General features: G+C 32.9%; 2 protein-coding genes across 2 annotated transcripts; one reads left to right on the top strand and one right to left on the bottom strand.

Annotated features, from left to right (window-relative positions):
* Positions 1-432: 432 nt before the first annotated feature.
* LOC121241470 (acidic endochitinase-like) lies at positions 433-1,831 on the bottom strand. Its single transcript, XM_041139252.1, has 2 exons — positions 1,446-1,831; positions 433-1,073 (listed from the first exon to the last, which is right to left on the bottom strand). The coding sequence occupies exons 1-2, from the start codon at positions 1,796-1,798 to the stop codon at positions 548-550; spliced, it is 879 nt and encodes a 292-aa protein (XP_040995186.1). The 5' UTR covers positions 1,799-1,831; the 3' UTR covers positions 433-547.
* An 8,388-nt stretch (positions 1,832-10,219) lies between these two features.
* Positions 10,220-13,558, top strand: LOC121239023 (F-box/kelch-repeat protein At3g61590-like). Its single transcript, XM_041136139.1, is given in 5 exon segments — positions 10,220-10,522; positions 10,701-10,911; positions 11,946-12,059; positions 12,261-13,076; positions 13,079-13,558. Coding segments are annotated over 3 exon segments (1,224 nt in total). The 5' UTR covers positions 10,220-10,522; positions 10,701-10,911; positions 11,946-11,971; the 3' UTR covers positions 13,399-13,558.
* The last annotated feature ends 1,415 nt before the right edge of the window (positions 13,559-14,973 follow it).

The following is a 14,973-nucleotide window of genomic DNA, read 5'->3' on the forward strand; positions in this document are numbered from 1 at the left end:
GATTGAGTAACTATAATTTTTAAGTGTTTTGTGAATACGATTTTGCTTAATATCTAAGTCTATTGCCATCTATTAAGGCATTCCCCAGTGGTATCCCCAGTGGTATGGAATTAGATTGGCTAAAGTTCAAGTCTGTTTATAAGGACTTCAAGGTAGAGAGATCAAGCATATGCTTTGACTTCTAAGTTCTAAAGAAAGATCTCCTCAGTCCATAAAAAGAAAACGACAATTGATTAATAAAGAAGAAAGTTTTTAGATATTAAACAAAAATGAGCTACAATTGCACTAATATTGTCAATCATATTAAAAAATGTCTCGAATATTTAAAGCATATTGCAATTTAATAGATTAAATTGGAAGAAATTTATGCAACCCAATTTAAAGAAACAAACATAAAAACTTTATGAATATTAGGCTGGAAAATTCTGTAAATTGGAAGAAATGTCTCAAGATTTTTTATTTTATAGAGATTATTGCTTTATATATAAATAGTAGGTATTACATCCTGTAAACTGGAACATATTCAATGGAAGCCAAAACAAAATGTTCAAACATTGTTTTTAATAGCTGCGCTATAGCCCTTATCATAATTCCTAGACCAAAGCATAACCCCTCCATATTTTGAGGAACTCTTGATAGAAGGCAAAACATCACTATTAAGCAGATCGGGAGGGATGTAGCCACTTCCAGCTGCCTCTGGAGCAGCAGGCAACCCCAGAAATATCTGCCCAGCTTGAATAGAGTTCCACTGATTCCAATAGCTCTTCAGGTTGTCTGCATTCCCAGAGTATTGACAGGGTTGGTTGTTATAGAATTGGACCCAGACATAGTCAAACAGGCCAGTGTCTAGTGCTCCTTTTAACCAAGCGTCTGGGAATGGACACTGTGGTGCTGCTGTTAAGTAGACCTTTCTCTGTAGGCTAAATGCAGACAGTGCCCTTGCGAGCTCGTCCCAATGTTGGGTTGTGCCTCCCTCAATATCGAAATCAATGCCATCTAGAACTACATCACCCAATGGACGGGAGCTGGATTGACCCCCAAGAAAGTTGTTCCACAAGTAGTTTGCAACAATCCTGCACAGTATCAGAGAACATCATTTTCTGATCTTTTACTTGGTGAAAGGGACCAGCAAAACATGTATGTTTCCTTCCAAACATCTACGCTTGAAAACTGATGTTAAAGAGAAAACAAAACTTCGGTGTAAATACACACTAATTATGGTGGGATGCATTACAATTATCGATAAATGTGGCAAACTTCGGTGTCGGTAGGTGTTTGATGCTTTGACTTTTTAATAATAGCAATGGATTCCAAAAAATTGACATGTTTACGTATCGACTTATAAGTAGCATTACTGAAACTTTTTAATAAAACCTCAAACTTTTCAAGTTTAAACACCAAAGAAGCTAGCTCTATGAAATATAGTGAAAAGAAGCAATGCTTGCCTGGCATCTTCAGTAGAGGCGAGGGAATAGCTACCAGCACCGCCTCCAAGAGAGAGCATCACCTTGATGCCTTGGTTTTGGCAAGCTCTGATGTCGTTGCTCAAGCCGGTGCACCCATTTGTGCTTGGGTCACAATGGCCGGCAAGGTTCATCTGTGGGGCCTGGCCGTTGCCAAATGTTACCAGGAAAGCTATGTTCACTATACCATAATTCCCAGTGGCGCAAGTATCAGCCAAGCTGCCCTCACTTCCATTCTGGCCCCAGTACACAGAGATCACGCCTGCCTTTGAGCCTGTGAAGAGGGCAACCATTGAAAGGAACAAGGCTAATGGGGTCTGCAACTTTCGAGCCATTGTTGTGCTTTGCTAGTTGCTACTTTGGATTGAAACTTAATGGTGAAGGGAGCTCTATTTATAATTTTAGAGAAATGCCAGGGAGCCCGATTTGGGCCCCCTTTTATTTTTTCATCTTCCCGTTTCTCCCCACCGGATGAAGTACACGTTGAAAATATTACATGTTCACGTGAATAATATAACTGTTTAAGTCCACATTTTTCTTTTCATGTATTTCCTGTAACTTTAGCATTATTAGTTTAATAATTATCATGTTAACTGTTTGTAAAATGAAAAGAAGAAGAACTATCATTTTATCATCTAAAACTGTTATAGATACAAAGAAATTATACAAAATAAACTCAAACCGATATGATTTTATGGAATCTTTTAGATATACTTTATAATAAAAGTAATTTTACAATCTGACGTATAACATTAAAACATATCTGATAGTTTTTCTTCTTTTCATTTTACAAACAATTAACATGATAATATTACTTTATTAAACTAATAATGCTAAAATTACAGAAAATACATAAAAAAGAAAAAAGTAAACTTAAACAGTTATATTAATCACATGAACACGTAATATTTTCAACATGTATTTCACCCAATGGGGAGAAATGGAAAGATGAAAAAATGAAAAAGTAAGGCCAACTGGCCTTCCCACGTCAGACAGGAGAAAAAATTATGTAGGCCTCATGTATTCTTTGACTAAAATAGGTAAATATAAAACTTATATAAAAATTAATTTTTTAATAATAAATTTTATTTTATTTTTAAAAGAGTGTGAGATTTGTATATCTAAAATTGTATCTAACATTACTCTTAAAAAAAATGAGATCTTTTATTAAAAAAATAATTTTTTTATGTGAGTATTAGATTAATCATTTAAAAAAAATACGTGGGACTTCTGCATTGTAAATATTATTTTTTTAATTTAGATTATTTTTATTATAAAGACTTTTAAGAGTCAACTGATTTATGTGTCAAGGTCTTCCATAATCCATATCAGTCAAAAAGGCTAGGATAGGCATTAGATAGTCCAATATTTAGCATTGGGCTAAAAGCTATGATGCATAGGCGCTTTTCCTTTTTTTTTTTTTTTTTTTAAAGGATGCATAGGCAGCCCAATATTTAGCATTGGGCTAAAAGCTATGATGGATAGGCGCTATTCTTTTTTTTATTTTTTTTAAGGATGCATAGGCTCCTGTTGCATAGGCGCTTTTCTCTTCGGTGCACATGACATGGACAAGGCCGCTAATTCTCCAATATTATTATATATCCCTTGTTACCGCAAATAAAAACATTATTAATATTTTTTGAACTTGTTCATCTGCACAAGATGCATGGATGTTAAGAAGTAAAAAATCACAAAAAGTTGTAATCACACATGAAGAGTTTGGAGATTGTTAAGCAAATGTTTCGGAAAATAGGAACAACTGAAATTTGTTTGTTTGCAGAAATAACCAAATTGTTGTGGACAAGAAGAAACAAGATGTTATTTAAAGATAGTTTTCTACCCCTTCAATTCTATGAATAGAGCTACACAAGCATACAATGACTTCTAATAGATGCACAATAAGCAACTCAACTCGAGACACCATGGCAGATTGGATCAAATGTGCTCTACTCATTGGAATCTTCCTGATACAGATTAAATAAAGATCAATTGAGATGTAGCAGTAACAGAAAGAGGTAATAGAATTGGAGTTAGGATTGTAGTTAGAGACAGTGAGGGTAATTTACTGGCTTCGTGCATGCAACCATTACAGTTTTGCTCATAATCTACCATGGCAGAAGCTAGAGGTTTAATATCAATTGCAAAGTTGTGTCAAGAACTTAGTTTGCAGAATATAGTATTTGAAGGGGATTCACTTCAGGTTGTAAAGGCAGTAAAACAACATAATCAACAAAATGATATGTTACGATGCCTTGTGAAGGATGTTCATTCTATCTTGGCTGATATAAGTTGGGAGATTAACCATGTAAAAAGGAATGTAAATCAAGTGGCTCACCAACTAGCATAGCAAGCACTTTACCAGAGTTGTGAGATTATTGATATTGATTTCATGAACCCATGTATAAGTGTTCAAGTCATGGCTGAAGGACATAGATTACAAGGTTTCTGTTCTAATGCAATAGCTGTAGAACAAGCTAATGTAAATGCTGTAGGCCAAAGTAATGTACTGTTTGTAGTTTGCATTAACAATGTGATGGCTGAAGGCCAGAATAATGTTTGATAAAATGAAGTTATTTCAAGTTTCAAAAAAAAAACACAATTAATAATCCCAACGTTTTTCTTTCTTTCTTATTTTTGTCCAAATACTTTCTAGATTTTCAATTTTATCGTTTCTCTTGATTTAAAAAAAATTTATCTATATGATTCTCAAGTAAATTAATGAGAGACTTACCATATATATGTTTCCAAAACATTGTGACATCTGTTAAATATTGATACGTAAGCTCTAAAATAAAAATAAAAAATAAAAAGAGCAAGCTAGCTTTAAAAAAATGATTTTGAAGATTAACGGCTTTTGGGGAGTGAGATAAGTGAGAATTTTGTGAATAGTAATAATATAGTTTGTAAATAGTAATGAAATAGTTTGAGTTGAGTATTTTTTAGATTTTGAAAAAATGGAGAAAAAATTGAATAAAAAATATTATAAAGTTAAATATTGTTAGAATATAGTTTTATAATATATATTTTTTTAGATATTTGAAAAAATTGAATTATTTTTTATTTTTTGTTTGAAAGTTTGGAAAAGTTGTAATGATAATTTTAAAAAAATTGTAATGATTAATTTGAAAATTTTATATTAAAAAATATTCATTTTTCTATGGGAGGAGGATCTATGAAGGTGGGAAACCTCCAAAGTCTACCGGCCTAGAGCGGCAGAAGGACCACCCAGCTTACGGAATGCGTAGCAACCTTAATTACCTATATTCATTGCTTTTGGGTATCTTGGCAAAGAAAATGTTTCTAATCCCTAGCTAGCTTGGAGCATTAGGCCGGTTCGATCTGCCTCAATCTATTTGGCGAAATAGTACTGGCTGTGAAACTTAGTCACATTTCTCAACTAGATCTTGAGTTTCGCTTTGCATGATAGGCAAGAAATACCCTACTTGGAAGACATTATGCGTTGGTACTACTCTTCCCTCTTGAATGGTTGTTGCATATTGGCTCACACATATATAGAAGATTCTCTCCACTCGAGCTTGAGGGTTTAAAGTGAGAGGGAGAAAGAGTGGCATGTAAAATCAATCCTAAAATATTTAGAGTATAGAGTCAGGATTTAAACTCAAAATCTCTCATCTGATATCATGTAAAATCAAAATTATGATCAGTTCGTAGAGAGGTTCCCTTGAGATGCTTCTCCATAGGTCTTCTTTTATAACTAAGGTTGTAATACCCTAGTCGCAAATTGGGAATATCATGCAATAGGTAGGTTATAAAGATAATTATTAGTGCTAAGTTCCACATTGACTCTTGCTTTGTGAAATTGGGCTTAATAGGTAATTTAATAAAAGTTGCAACTTGACTAGTCTCTTTGAGATTATAGTGCAAATGTGACTAGAACTTTTCTTAGATCCCACTTATTAGTAAGTACTGTTAACGATATAAATAATAAAACCTGCATCTTCCCATCAACTTATGCTTTTGAGATACTCAGTGATCTCATATAGCATCATGTCTTGAATTTGAACTCTAATTTTACATTTTATCCAGTTAATTAAATATTCCACCATGTGAAAATGGAGCAAGGGAAGTTTGCAAACTCCTATAACCCTGCATTGCGAATACGAGTAACTCAAATAGATGTATGTAGTCATCGCCGGTACTGTAATGGGTGTTTGAGTCCCTACTGACCAGTACTTATTAGGTGAAGTAATTTGGACTTTTGTAAGTGATATTAAGCAAGTTCCAAATTGGGTAGTCTTTTTGGAATTCTAGTGCAGATGTGGCTAATGTTTTCTCTACGTATTTCTTCACAAGGTACGTATTTCTTCAGTGCTAGCTCCATACTCAGATTCATTGTTAGTAGCCTTAAAACTGAATCTTAGAGCATACACGTACAGATGGTCAACCATATAATCATCACATGCATGATGCGGGAAAGTCAGGATCGAATTAGAAGAGGCCGGCTGGTCTGCATCGCTGATATATATTCTTGTTGGAAGATACATCGACACCGATCATTGATATCAAAGACGAATTGTTCTTTCTATTCCATGGTTTTTTTAAATTATATGACAATTTGGCATTTCAGACACTTGATGTTGTTGGAAGACATCAAGGAATATTAATGTAACCGACACACGCCAGATGATTAGATGTCCATTGGGTATAATTATATGCAAAAATATTTCATTATAAGACGGAAACATATGTTTATAATTCAATCAAATTCTGTGCATTTGAAAAGGCCCCACAAATTGCAACCACCAATTGCCACTGAATCACCATCCATTGGCTTTGACATCCTGTCATATGACGTTTGTCATGATGAGATGAGATGGTACGTGATTTGAACAGTGAGATGAGATAATATGAGATAATTTTAGATGAAAGTTAAAAGTTAAATAAAATATTGTTAGAATATATTTTTTAATATTATTATTATTTTCGAATTTAAAAAAATTGAATTGTTTATTATATTTTGTGTGATAATTTGAACAAATTGTAATGATGAGATAAGATGAGATGAGACACTTTCACTATCCAAACTGAGCCTAACCAATTTTCTTCCACATTTCTGAATTTTTAGTTCCCTCTCATCCACAATCTCTGATCACATAATTATGAGTATTTTGAAGTACTTTGGTTTGGCAATTCTCTATGAACTTTCACTGATCATTTTCCTGATCACCCCCACTAATTGCTTGACCCATAAGAGTGGTAATGATCTCCTCAAGATATTGAAGTATGTGCTGTCCCTTTTTCCTTGATCACTACCTCCACTAACTCCTTATAGATTGCTCCTTGTTTTCTATCATGCATTAGGTACTGAGGAGGGTCAACTCAGTAACCCAATTACTACTCCAAATTTAAACTCCAACCAAATGATAATGATCATGTTGGCATATAAGCGCGCACACACAGGGAGAGAGAGAGAGAGAGAGAGAGAGAGAGAGTGTGTTTTTGTAAGACTTGCATGCATGCCTCTCTCTTAAGGAACAATTAACATTGATAGAGACCTAACCAGTTTAGAGGAATGAAAGGGAAATTTAAAATTCTCATCAGTTAAGGCAAACCACAGATAGATCAATATTTAAATTATATAATTGTTTTGGAGAGGAGGTCAATAAACTACTATTTGAAGTGAGTTATGACTTAATGAACAGAAGGTGGCTTGCCTGGAAAGAGGAGTTTATGGTGGTGTTTCCACTATCTTTTTTTTTTTTTTTTTAATTTCTTTGAAATTAAGATCTTTCTATTACTGGTACTATATGTACAGTATGATTAAGGTCAATGCCCATATGCCTTTTGATTTGCCATTCCTCTGCTGAATTCTTATCCTTTTCATGATCTGTTTAATTACTCGGGTACTGTAGAAAAGATGATCCAACAGCTGAGCACGAAAGAGGCTCCACATACTTCCCATTAGTGATAAAGTAGAAGTTCATTTATTTATATTAATTAAACCATTTTGGTTCTCTTATGCATTGATAGTGTTGAAGAAAATATCAATATTTTTGTGAGTAGTGCTACATATAATCGTAAAATGTGTAAAAATTGTATAATCACTTTGAAAAAGAGTGAGGTCCACTATTAAAAAATTAATTTTTTTTTTTTTAATGTCGGTCCTATCTGTCATCTTTGTCTTGCTTATTTTCTAGAGATGGATGACCCCGGCCAGCTCGGGATCTTCATATATTATAAAGCATCTTCTATTCCTTTACTTGTTTTATCTTTCGGTGGCTTCTCCCTTATCAGCACATGTGGCTTCTCCCTTTTCTTTCGGTGGCTTCTCCCTTATCAGCACAATGCTGTACGCATAAAGAGTCTTCCACTTTATATATATATGAGATTTTTCATTTAGATTTTCAACAATTATGTTTGCAAGCGACGTGAAGAATACACCGTTAATTGAGCCTTCATATCATCTATTTGACAAGATTTAATTTGCAAAAAACAGTTTAAAATTAAATTATTTTGCAAATCAAATCTTTCTATGTAGGCAATGCAGATGTTGTATATATTCTTTATACCAGTAGAATTATAATAATTTTATTTTTATATATACTTGGTTTATTTTTATGCACCCTTTGATTATAAAAGACTCCATCTTTCTAAAGTTCTTGAGGTTAAGCAATATGTCAAAATAATACTTTAAACAAGAATTTCATAAGTTTTGCAGCTGAATTTCTTAGGTTTCACATTAAGTTTGTTATTGGTCTCTTTAGATTTTGGGCCTTTTACTATGTGCTTTACTTTTTATTTTTTTATTTTATTTTATTTTTATAAAAGTGTTTGTTGGGTAGATTATGCAAGATCTCATGGAGGCAACCTTAGCCACAAGGCTCCAAGCTCTGAGCAAGTTTTGAAAGATATTGCGTGTAAAGAAGGTGACGGCAGAGAATAACATCTTTAATGGATGATTGTGTTTAGCATGCATGGAATACTCTATTGCCAAATAATACGATGAATCATACAAAGTTAAGCCAATATGGTCATGCAAAATATAATAACTATCAAATTAGTATGAAAAAACTATTCATCATCTCTTAGGTGCAGTTTGGATAGTGAGATAATATGTGATAGTTTTATATGAAAGTTGAATAAAATATTGTTAAAATATTATTTCTTAATATTATTATTATTTTGAAATTTAAAAAAGTTGAATTGTTTATTATATTTTATGTGTTGACTTAAAAAAATTATAATAATGAGATAAGATAAGATAATCTAAACAGAACCTTAATGTGCCATCATTTGCCGTTGTATAAAAGAAAAAAAAAATTTCATCAGTCACTATTCACCACTCAACACCTTACACTTTATAAAAAATATCTCACAATCTATGAAAAACATCATCACACTCTATAAAAAATTATAAATATAAAGTATAAAATTGAATAGTAACTTATACATAACATTTTTCTATATAAAAATAACCAATAACTTTTTAATCGTTACTGATATCACGTTAAAAAATGATAATTAATAGGAGGATGAACGATAATATTTTTTATTAGGAAAGGTAGACACGTAGCCATTGTGCCCTTAACACACCCTAGAGTAAACCCAAACTCGGGGGTTTTCTTTCACGAGAATTGATAGATATATATTATATATTTATTGTTATAATTATATTTTAAATATGAGATATTTTTTATAAAATAATTTATAAAAATAATTTCGTTTATAAAAATATTCACAATTTAAAATATGATTATATAAAGAATAATGTTATACTTCATATTCTCATCTTATTTTTATCTAATCATATAAGATGTAATATTTATCATCGTGAGATGATAAATAATTATTTAATAAAAAATTATTTAATAATAATAAATATGTCACATCTTATATAGTAAAATAAAAATAAAAAAATAATATAGTGCATAAATGGTTATAAAAATAGTTATACACTCATCATTACCCTATTCTTTCAGTGCTGGAATGCAATTGGAAGAAAGAAAAGAACTGAACAAGCGAAATGCAAAACAAATATGTCCAGGATGAGAAGGAAAACGGACAAAAGGTGAGGAATAGACGCACAAAATGGGGATTGATTAGTAAGACAAATTATTATTTCTTAGAATTATTTTTCCAAATTAAGGAAAATTTGAATTGTTCAAGCAGGTACTTGAAACAAAAATGTATCTATTGAAAATGAATATTTTTTTTCATCAGTTACTATTCACTATCTCACATCCTACACCTTATAAAAAAAATTATTAAGTATGAGATACATGAGTGAATAGTGACTGATTTATAATAAAATCCATTGAAAATAATATGATACCTATATGTGTGTCTCACATGTGACTGTCCAAAATTGTTTACCATTCAAGAGCCAATTATAAAAATTCACTAAAAGAATTTTCAACAATTTTCTTTCACACATTATTTTATTTATAATTATTTAAAGAGAAATATTTAACTCTAAAAAAAATTTCATAAAAAAAAATTTACAATTTAATATTATTTGATATGATATATTAGATTATAAAATTATTTTATTATAAAGTAGATCGAACATATCATATAAAATTACGTTAATTTATAAATTTATTTTTATAAAATTTTTTTGCGGTGATAGTCTTTCTCTTTAAATTTTTATAATCAAATATTTATCTTTAAAGTTTACTTCCCAAAATTTGTAAATAACAAAATTGTAGGAAAACCGCCCTTCCCTATGCACTGTGCCTGTCGTTTTTCTTATATGTATATATATTAAAAATTTAAAAACAGCAAAAAGCAAAGAAACAAAACACGCATGGACTGTCTCTATCGCTCCCCCGAACTCTTTATTTTCTGTACAGAGGCTGCTTACTGCTAGGCATGTCTATCGGCCAAATCTAGAGCAACCCATTTCATCTTCTTTTTTTCTTTTTCCTGCCATTTGAAGGGAGATATTCTGTACAGACAGTTATCTTTCCTACTCTGTATTGAATATAAACTAATTCTATTTTCCTTGATTTATCATTCATGTACGTTAAATCTGGAGACTTGGGCCAAATCTGGCGAGACTTATTCGGTCACTGACTGTGGAGGAGTTTTCAAACAAGGTATACTCACGATGGGTTTTATTTTGGAATTGTATTTACTCTTTTTTTTTTTTTTTATGAAATTATTTTCTGTGTTTTCACTGATCTGTCTGTCTCTTTTATGTGTGTTATTGGTTTAGTTGTTGTTGTTGATGTTATTGCTTTTTAGTTATGTGGGGTTTTGATGTTTGATTGACAGGTCTCTGTGGTCCAATATTTGCCTACCGAACATCATTTAATAATTTTAAATCACAAATCTCTATTCGAGTATAATGTTAAGAGTACGGTGAAAGATGTTCATGAGGAAAGATCACAACTTGTGCTTGGACTGCTTAACGCATTGCGGTGAGAAATTTCCTTTTTGTTGCGAGAAATAAGTTATTTTTATATTCCGGTTTTTGTTCCTAAAGGTAATAAAATCTGTTTTTTGTTAACAGACTTATGTTTTTCTTAATTTCCTTTATGTGAAATATTTTCCCCTCCGAGCATGTACGTGGTCTCTGATTAGTTGTTTCAATTTGTTTATTATTTGTTTAGTTTTTTGTGCATATGCATGCAATCTCTTGTTTGGTTAGTTGTCTGAATATGGTATTGTTCCTTCTGTTCATGACAACCTTCTCAGGATATCTGAAAAATATGTCCTGGGATGTTGAATTATTTGTAGATTGTCAGGAGCTGCAGGGTTTTTTTTTTTCTCATGGTTCATCGTCTCTGTTTGCCTGGCTTGTAATAAATGATGTTTACATTTTGTTATCATTTTTTTTTTCATGTAGAAGGTATGGAGGTAATTTAAATTTGTTAGAGAATGGAGATGAATCCATAGTTCATATATTGTAGACACAAATTGCTTGTCATGGCTTAGGACACCCTATTAATCCAAGAAACTATGAATCTGAGATGGTGATTCATTTGGTTACAAAAACTACTACCAAGGTTCAATTTTGCTTTTGATCGGTACTACCGAGATTCAAATATAAAGTTTTAACACCTTTGGTTATAGTTTTTATTTTTCAAAATTAATCCGAAGATTCAATCCTTTCATATTAATAAAGCATTGATGAGTTCCTAACATTTTTCATCTGTATGATCCACTCACCAAGAAAGAGGATAACAGGTTGTGGTTTTCTTAATACAAAATATTTGCTTGATGGGCTCTTGTGAGGGTGATGAATCACTAAATTTTCTTGTACGTGTGTGTGCTCTTAATGTTCTTCCCATCTTGTGACTTTTGAAAATGATTTATGGTGCCTTTCTGATTACATTTTATTTTGATATATTCTCAGATGCTTTGACTTATAGTGGTCCAGGGCTCCATGCCTGGGTCATATCTCTTCTTATATAATAATGTATTCTCAGGAGCCATGATTTATTACTTGTTTAATGTCAAGAGGCGCTGATCACATTTCCTGCATTACATAATTTATTTTATTTTTCTTTGGCTCAGGTTGTTGCTTTTAACTCCTTTTGGTCATGGAGGGAGAATCATCGTGGATCAACCATCGCCTTGATGACATCTCTGAAGAGATTGGAGAGTTTGACGGCTGGGTTTGGATACAAAGTTAGTTTCAACTCATTTCATCTAATCATTATAACTTTGCCAAATTTCCACGCAAAATATATTAAACAATTCAATTTTTTCAAATTTCAAAACAATAATAATATTAAAAAATAATATTCTAACAATATTTTATTCAACTTTTAACTTTTATTTCAACTCATCTCATCTAAACTCACTATTCAAACCTCACCTCATTCTCAGAGCTTAATGATGAAGGCAATAACGAAACTACTGCAGTTTCTCTGGAGTTGATCCTGCCTGATGACCTGTTGGAACGGATCCTTGCCTATCTCCCGATTGCAAGCATTTTTAGAGCAGGTTGTGTGTGTAAAAGATGGAATGAGATTGTTAGTTCAAATAGGTTTCTATGGAACTTTTCACATGTACTATCACAAAAACCATGGTATTTTATGTTTACTGGCTCTGGTGAACCAAATGGTTATGCATATGACCCAATCCTTCGGAAGTGGTATGGCATTGAACTCCCCCACATCAGGGCACCCGATTGGTTCATTGCTTCATCATGCGGATTGGTTGGCTTCATGGACAATGACAGCAGAAGCGAACTTTATATCTGTAACCCTATTACCAAGCGCCACAAGATGCTCGAGGAGCCCCCAGGTTGGAAGTTTTCTGATTACATTGCCCTTGCAATCTCAGTGAACAGGATATCACATGGTTATCTCATCACAGTAGTGAAATCTAAGCAAGTCCCCGGAAATTTTTTCCAATGGGATATCTCAATTCATATTTATGATTCAGAAACGATTTTGTGGACAACCTCTTTGACAGAGGTTTTAACAGGTTGGAGAGGTGGTGATGAAAGTGTGATCTGCAATGATGTTTTGTACTTTTTGATTTACTCAACTGGGAGTGGTGCACCGGAAAATCGTCATGGCCTAGTTGCATACAATCTCTCTAGCCGCTCTTCCAATGGTTTATTGGATAGATGTTTTATTCCAGTACCTTGTGCTCTTACATGTGGCCGCCTAATGAACCTTAAGGGAAAACTGGTGATGGTGGAGGAATTGGCAAACAAGATCGGGCTGACATAATTAAGGGAATTGGCATCTGGGTTCTAAATGGGAGGGGGTGGCAAGAGATTGCACGTATGCCTCATAAGTTTTTCCAGGGATTTGGGGAGTTTGATGATGTTTTTGCTAGCAGTGGTACAGATGATCTCATATACATCCAGAGCTATGGAGCTCCAGCACTTCTTATATTTGATATGAACCAGAAGCAATGGAAATGGTCGCAGAAGTGCCCTGTGACAAAGAGGTTCCCACTTCAGCTCTTTTCTGGTTTTTGCTTTGAGCCCAGGCTTGAAATTGCTCCATAATTTGTTTCACTTTAGATTCATGTGGTGCTATTGATGAATGTGTCTTTGATTACAGTGGCTTTATTTTGTTTTCATTTACCTTCGCCTTCGTACCGAGTCATTTTGAAAATTTGTGTTTTGAAAAGTTATAGAGAATGTAAATGCAGATAAATCTGGCTCATTCATGATCATGGGAATATTATTATTTTTTTCTTTTTGCCTTCAGAAAAACCGCACAGATTAAAGTACTTCTTTGAGACCCTTTCTTACGATGTAGATGTAGATTTATGGGGGCCATGACGGGATTGGCGAAGACAAGCTTATTTTGGCCCCTTCTAAAAATAAGATATTCAAGGTTCTTTTCTCCCTATTCCCCGTGATAACAACATCACCTTGCCTTGAAAGACAACATGGCCGATCAAGGTCTCTTTGAGAGCTACATTTCTTATCTAGGCAATCCTAAGAAAGATTCTCACCATGGACTATATGAGAAAAAGGCACAATGTGAAAGATGTGTGAAAAATCTGTGGATCATCTTTTGCTTTTTTGCAAGATTACTACTTTTTAGTTAGGGGTGAATTCGGTCCGGTCCGGTCCGGTCGGTCTGTAGGAGTTGTTTGAGATCAGATCGGACCCTTTCGGTCCAGGATTTTTCCATCTTGGACCGGACCAGACAGCCTTTGGGACAGGACCGGTCCTTTTTAGTCTGGTCGGTCCGTTGGTCTTGTCTAGTTCCAAATGGGCCAATCTTAACATCATGTGCTTTTCAGCTTAATAGTGAAATTTCTAGTAAGTTTTCAACCCACAAACATTTTATCAAATTTTAAGCAAAAAAATAGCAAAAAGAACTTGAAAGGAAAATGAAAATTCACTGCAAAAAAATAAAAATTGTCTATTTCCATCCAAACAACTAAAACAAGGTTATCAATTATAGACTCATAATAATAAATTTAAAAAAAATAGAGATAAAGAAATTTAAAAAAATCCCTAATCAGTAATCATCCAAATTTCAAACTCCGAATAAATAAAGAAAAAAAAAAGTAAAGGCAACTAGCCATAGGTACACGTAACAATGTAACACAAACTCCAAGTCTCCAACTCTAAGTCCAAATAAAAGAAAAAAAAAAAGTTAAAAAACCAAAAAAAGTAAAGCAAATGACACAAAAATTATTACAATTTACCATGCATCTAGGCTTTTAGCCGTGGCACACAACCCACCTACTAAAAAAGTGATATTACAAATTACAAATTGAAATGACTGAATAATAATAATAATAATAATAACTAATAAGGCCGAACACTACTTTGTAAGGATGGATCACCAAACGGCAAACACTACTTGATCTCCTCGTAGCTTTCAGCACCAAACGACAAACACTACTCCAAGTCTCCCAGTGGATCAAATAATTAATTAAACAGTATTCAACAAATTAATACCTTCATGTTTGTGCATTGTACATATTACATGATGCATGTACACTTGATCATATATAATGCATTGAAGAATATCATAAACTATTAAATTCCAATATTCCAGACATACTCCAATACTCCAATATATATGGCATTGAAGAATATCATAAACTCCAATCTGCA

This window comes from Juglans microcarpa x Juglans regia, chromosome 1D, assembly GCF_004785595.1.
Source record: "Juglans microcarpa x Juglans regia isolate MS1-56 chromosome 1D, Jm3101_v1.0, whole genome shotgun sequence".
Lineage (NCBI taxonomy): Eukaryota > Viridiplantae > Streptophyta > Magnoliopsida > Fagales > Juglandaceae > Juglans > Juglans microcarpa x Juglans regia.

Excerpts from the sequence above, each read along its gene's own strand:
- LOC121241470 (XM_041139252.1), bottom strand. The coding sequence starts at position 1,798 with ATGGCTCGAAAGTTGCAGACCCCATTAGCCTTGTTCCTTTCAATGGTT. Across the intron at positions 1,074-1,445 it reads GCCTCTACTGAAGATGCCAG|GATTGTTGCAAACTACTTGT; the intron begins GCAAGCATTGCT and ends GATACTGTGCAG.